This window comes from Opisthocomus hoazin, chromosome 7, assembly GCF_030867145.1.
Source record: "Opisthocomus hoazin isolate bOpiHoa1 chromosome 7, bOpiHoa1.hap1, whole genome shotgun sequence".
NCBI classification, from domain to species: domain Eukaryota; kingdom Metazoa; phylum Chordata; class Aves; order Opisthocomiformes; family Opisthocomidae; genus Opisthocomus; species Opisthocomus hoazin.
The window spans coordinates 67,073,085-67,079,084 of record NC_134420.1 but is presented as its reverse complement, the minus strand read 5'-3'; the positions used below and the strand labels follow the sequence as shown (position 1 = coordinate 67,079,084).

Genomic DNA, 6,000 nt, shown 5'->3' with positions numbered 1-6,000 from the left:
GGTCAGGGGTGCAGGGCTGCAGCAGCCCCGCCGCCGGGAACTCAGCCGCTGCCTCCCGGCTCTCACCCCGCAGCAAACCCGGGGCACGGCGGGTGCGGGCCTGCAGCGGCTCAGTCCCTCCGGCACAGCCAGGCCGGCCCCAGGGCCCCTCCCCGGGAAGGGGGGCTCCGGGCCCCCGTCGGAGCGCCCGGTGCGGCGGGACGGGGACTTTACCTCAGCGTCAGCAGGGTTTTACCTCAGCACTGCCGGGTTTTTGTTTTACCTCAGCCGACGGGCCTCGCTCCGGCGGCGGCCGCCGCTCACCCGCCTCGCCCCCGGCCCGCAGAGGCACGGGAAGAGCGATGGCGACGGCGAAACGCCCCCTCCCTCTCCTCCTCCTCCTCCGGCAGCGCTCCCCCTTCCCGGCGGTCCCGGCGGCAGCGGCGGGCGCCAATGAGGCGGCGCGTCCCGGCGGCAGGCTCCAGTGGGCGGGCGCGGGGGGCGGGCCGCGGGCCGGGGGGGGGCGGTGGCAGCACGCTCGGTTGTGAGTGAGGGAGGGAGTGTGTGTGCGAGTGAGTGCCATGGCCGGAGCCCGCTGAGAGTGACAATAGGAGCGAGCCGGAGCGCGACCCCGACGCCCACCGGGACCCCCCCGCTCACCTGAGCCAGCCGCCGGCGGAACAGGCCTTCCCTCCCCTCGCAGCACCGCCGCGCCGCCCGCCCGGCCTGCCCCCCCCAGCCCCGGCCGCCCGCACCGCGCCCGCCGCTCCCCCTCGGCTCGGCCCGCACTCGGCTCCCCCCCCCAGCGCCCCTCTCTTCCCCGGCGCGCCCCCCCCCCCCCAGCCTCCTCAGGGCCCCTCCGCAGGGCTCCGCCGGGAATGTGAGTGAGGCAGCAGCCATCGCAGGCAGGGGGCCGCGCCGAGTGCATGGGACTGAGCGGAGCCCGAGCAGCCGCCCGCTCCTGAACCCGCCGCCAACGCCGCCCTGCGCTGGGGAGGCCGCCAACGCCGCCGAGGCCTACAGGCTCCTGCGCCGCCGCCGCCGCGGCAGGGACCGAGCCCGGCGCGTACCACATTCGGGCCGCCGCCGCCAGGCATCGGCCGCGCTCCGTCAAGCCCGGCTCCCGCCGCCTCCCTCCCGTCTCCGGCTTCTCTACCAGGAGGGTCAAGGTAACTCCATCCCTCCGGCCGGCGGGGGAGCGGCGGTGCGGGGAGGAGGCGCGGGCGGGCCGAGCTGGGGGGGGGGGGGGGGCGAGGCCGGGCGGCGGTGAGGCGCGGGGGGCTGCGGGGAGGACATGTTCCAGCTGCGGTGCTCGCTCGGCGGCTCCCTTCTGGAAATGACAGCCGATGGCAGCGGGCGGGAGGCAGCCGATCGCTGCTCCGCTTCCCCGGGCGCGGAGCGAGCCCCTGGCTCCCGTCCCCGCTGGTGTCCGTCGGTATTTTCACGGCCGCTCGCCTCCCCCCCCCCCAAGCGGGGACCAGCAGATCTGATGTGCGTGGCTTCGGATTTACCCAAATACTTCGGGAATAAAACGAGATCCCCTGCTGAAAGAAGCGAAGAGCGGCGGCTGGGTTTGCAGCTTTCCCACTCGCACACAATAAATAATCTCGGGCTTTTTTTTTTCCCCACTCCCCCCCCGCTCGGTGAAACAGTGTGTTTCACTATGATAGTGTATTCGGGGGAGCCGGTGTGCATTCGGGCAGATGAGAAAAAGATCAGTGTTTACTGTAAGGTTGTTAGGCTGGATGTGGTCTTGTTGAATTAGAATTAGATTTTAATAATTTACAAAGCAGGTTAGGGAAACTGTTACTAAATTTACAGCAGAGAAGTGTCAGTAAAGCTTCTTGCTGACACAATGATCCTGCAGTTTAAGTGATCTACTCCAGTCCCTACCCGTTATTATTTTTTTTTTATTTTTTTGGTAATTTAATTTTGAGAGAGCGTTCAAACATTTCTGCAGAAATGGTTACACTTTAATGATGCACGTGATGAGGAGGTGAATCTTTCGGATGAGATGAAATAGGGCCAACCGATTCGGGTTGTGAGAATATATTTTTTGCTGATAGCTCCGGAATTTGGTTTATGTAACAGGTAATTTGTGTTTGTATGTTTTTTTGGCGGACTGTTGAAATCTTAGAAGTGGGTTGCTAAAGTATAGGCCATTCTATTTCAGTTTATCTGACTTTTTTATTTATTAATCTTGGCTGGGGCCTGAATGCTGTGGTGATGGTGGTATTTTTTTCCCTTGGATGATAAACAAGACCAGTATAAGGAACAGGTTCATGTGGCTGATAGTGTATTATATTTAGAAAGCATAAGTTGGTAGTGAAAGAATACCTCGGGAGGAGTCAAAAAGATGGAAGAAGGTTTTTTCATTATTGCAATGCCAGCTGCACAGTTCAGCTTCTGGGTGCTGCACGTGCTTCCTTGAAGAAGCTATGGAGTTTATACTTCCATTTTTGATAGATTTACTGCATGTGTATGTAATTCTGCATTAAATAGTTCTGTTGGAACTTGTTTACCCTGTTGCAATAAATCATATTTTTTAAAGCTGTTATTACAAAAGTCACACCCAAATAATGTCTGTTTCAATGGATTTAATAATTTATGAAGCATACAAGTAACCAAATATTTTAATAAAATAAATACTCGAAAGTGTTCTCTGCATTGTGGAATCAACTTCTGTTAGCATACAAGTCACTTTGGTAATTGAAGTCAACAGACACTGAGGATGAGTAATGCTTTCCAAGGACACATTCTAAGACCCTGATCCTGCAAATGCTTATGCCGATGCTTGACGTTGCACGAGTGCGTAGCCTTACGGAAATCAACAGAGCTGCTCTTGTTAATGATCGTGTTATTAATGCAGATAGTTGCGTTGATTTCAGTAGAGGTGCACATGCTGGTGAAGTTAACTGTACACAGAGCTGCTTGAAATATGTAGGCCTAAATTCCCCCTGTCTCATTTCCCTGAAGTATTACTCACGTATTTCACCAAGATGCGGTGGGCCTTTTTAACAGGCGGGACAAGACTGGTAAATACAGTAGCTGGATGGGTTAATTCACTGTTTAAATGTTTCCTTTTGACATTTCTTAGTAGTATGGAATCAGCTACAGGAGTACTACCAAGACAAGTTTTATAGGAAGAAGCAATACTTATTTCTTAGACCAGCTGATAGAGTTGGGAAACAAACAAACTTTGCTTGCAGAAACCTTTTTTGGCTCTCTGCCTCTCCCTGCAAACCTTGTCTGGCTTGTGCCCTTAGAACAGTTCTGGCTACCACACTGGTATTCTTACAGAAATACCAGAAAGTAGAGTAACTGTGTAGAGAGATTCATAAGAAAGTAACTGACTATTTCTAAAATGGAGAATAAAGAGGTAATATGTAAAATTTGTCAGTGTTAGTGAAATTTTGAAGCATAACAGTGCTTTTTTCTATACTTTCTTAAATTTCTGTAAAATCTTGTGGCAAATAAACTGGATTTTTCTTCTGTCCTATTTTTTTTGTCCTATGCATACTGATGACTTTAATGCCAAATAATCATTTATACCTTTTTGTGTACCCGTTCTTTAGCATGCATGGTCCCTTGCAGAGTGAGTTGAAATTACTTTGTCCCAAAGAATATATAGTTTAAGGCTACAGTCCTGTATCAAGTCTACAGCTGTATGAAGTTCTGTTGACGTAATGATGTCAGCATTAGGTCTGATTTTTCCTGTTTCAGGATTTTTGGCAAATGCGAGACACAGATAAAAAAGTGAGCAAGAAGAATTGTTGCACTGTTCCATTAAGTTTATTCCATACAATTTGTACATATGTTGGTGGGTTAGCTCTCTTAACAGTCTATCTGGGTGAACTGTCAGTGGGAGAGTGGTGCAGAAAGAAGCTTCTTTTTGGAAAATTTGGGGTAATCTTTACCCATTTCATCCATTTGGAATATGTTTGTAACATTTGTTTTCCTTCAGTAGGGATATGTCCTCAGCACCAACTACTCCTCCATCAGTGGATAAAGTAGACGGATTTTCTCGGAAGTCCGTCAGAAAAGCCAGACAGAAGAGGTCACAAAGCTCCTCCCAGTTTAGGTCTCAGGGCAAGCCTATAGAGTTAACTCCCCTGCCTCTGCTAAAAGGTAAGATCAAGAATGATTTTTAATAAATAAAACAGTTTTACTCTACAGCCAAGTATTCTGTTGTGAGAAATTGCAGGGAAATTTTGCCAGCAATGAGAGATGGTTCATGCCAGAAATGTATGTATTTAAGCTCTACAAAATATTTTATCTGTGACTTGAGGGTGTGGTAATTGTTTGCGATACTTTTGAAAGTTTTAAATGCTAATGTTCACCCCTACCATGACTTGAATTTTCAAGGCACTCTGACTACGTGAATTTTAGTTTGTGAATCCTCAATGGTTGATGTAAGTGAACAGTGATTTTGGTAAGGGTAAATTGACTTGTGAGTAGAGGGGAACTGGTTTTTAGTATCTTTCTTGATGTGTGGGTCTGCAACCTGTGACAGTGGTGCCAAAGGCTGCCCACAAGCGTATGTTGAAGACCCTACAGCAACGTATTAGCGGGGAGATGGGACCCCCTCTCATACTGTTTGTGAATGGGTAGCTCCCAGCTCCTGGCTTCTGCTGCATTTTGAAATCGAAGGATCCCATGAGTTGCAGCCTCTCAAGAGGAAAGATGCTGCCAATCAGGTCTTAGGCAAGACGCTACTGTTTTGAGAGCCTGCGTATCACAGCTCCCGTTGAGTTTCTGCTGGCAGATTTAACCTCTAATTTGGGAAAGAAAATTATGATCCAGCATACTACTCTTGAAAGGATGCCAGTATCTCTGTAATATCTTGAGTGCTTCCCCTAAGTCCCAGTTGTCACTGAATTTGAGTACAAATCCAGGGGCCAAAAGCACCTCTCAGAATTATGTCTGTCTGGTGAGGAAGCAGGAATCGCTTTTCAGAAGTGTTTCTTTTATACTGAATTCTCAAATGGTCTATCTAGTTTTGTGGATTTTTTTCATTGCTATTCTTCATTTCTGCCCTAAGTATCAAAAATAAGCATGGTTGTTGCTGATAATTCTGGAAAACAGCAAGATTCATAGCTTTAATATTATGTCTGTCCCATTTTTGCGTTGTGGGCAAGTGTGTTTCCCACATTGCCTCCTCTACCTTTTTGGCAAATTTGTTAATCAGAGTATTGAAATATATAACAAATGTGTAGTCGCACTTTGGTTTAGTTCTTAGCCCCACTTTTTCATAAGAAGGGAGAAGTTGCAAAAACTAACAGAAAAAGCACCAAACCATCTCCCTCCCCCCGAAAAAACTCACACCTTAATGTGTGTCTGTTAATTTGATTAAAATTAAGATTGTAGGATTAGTTCTAGTGGAGTTGTCATTAAAATGTTTGGGGTTTCTTTCTGTGGAATACCTGTAAGAATGCACAAGTGGCTGTACTGGGTCAAAAGAAAGGTCCATCCAGCCCCACTGCATCATGCCTGGCAGTGGCCACATTGGAAGCGTAGAGGAGAGTGGAAGAGCAGGAGGCCTGGAGTGATGCTGTACCGGAATGCTCCCCTCCTTCAGCATTTCCCTGTTTAGGGTCTGTTGGTGCCAGTAGATTTGACTTTGTAGTCTGCAATGAGTATTATTTTATGAATTTTTGTTGTTTGGTGACAGTGTGATAAAGAAGCAAATGCTCCTTTAAAATAATTTTAAAGCTCGTTTTAGGTTTTTGCAGGTCGTTTTTGATATGCAGCTCATTTCCTTTGGAAATACTAGTTGCTGCACTTCAGAAGGTGAATGGGGTTTGTCCTTTGGCTTAAATGGCTAGGTAACTGGAAGACGTTGAGATTTGTATTTGTATAAATGAAGAAACTCATGTTACAATTATTTCACTCTATTGTGTAGTCCCATTCAGGGAATAAACCGGGCATGCGCACAAGCATAAGAAAAAAGTTGCCTTTTTCTGAGGACGTGGTCTTGCAGAAACAGGATACGCAGGTGCTCAGTTTGACTGTTGTAGCTAG

At 48.8% G+C, this 6,000-nt stretch overlaps 1 protein-coding gene across 3 annotated transcripts in view; it reads left to right on the top strand.

The window, feature by feature from the left end:
- The first annotated feature begins 489 nt into the window (after nucleotides 1-489).
- PPP2R5E (protein phosphatase 2 regulatory subunit B'epsilon) overlaps nucleotides 490-6,000 on the top strand; it is a 77,576-nt gene continuing 72,065 nt past the window's right edge. For 2 of the 3 annotated variants that reach the window (XM_075426836.1, XM_075426834.1), the window contains exons 1-2: nucleotides 490-1,148; nucleotides 3,944-4,107. In XM_075426836.1, coding sequence (XP_075282951.1) covers nucleotides 3,951-4,107 — 157 coding nt within the window. In that variant the 5' untranslated portion in view covers nucleotides 490-1,148; nucleotides 3,944-3,950. The remainder of the gene's footprint in view (nucleotides 1,149-3,943; nucleotides 4,108-6,000) is intronic. The other variant, XM_075426835.1, reaches the window with a different exon arrangement.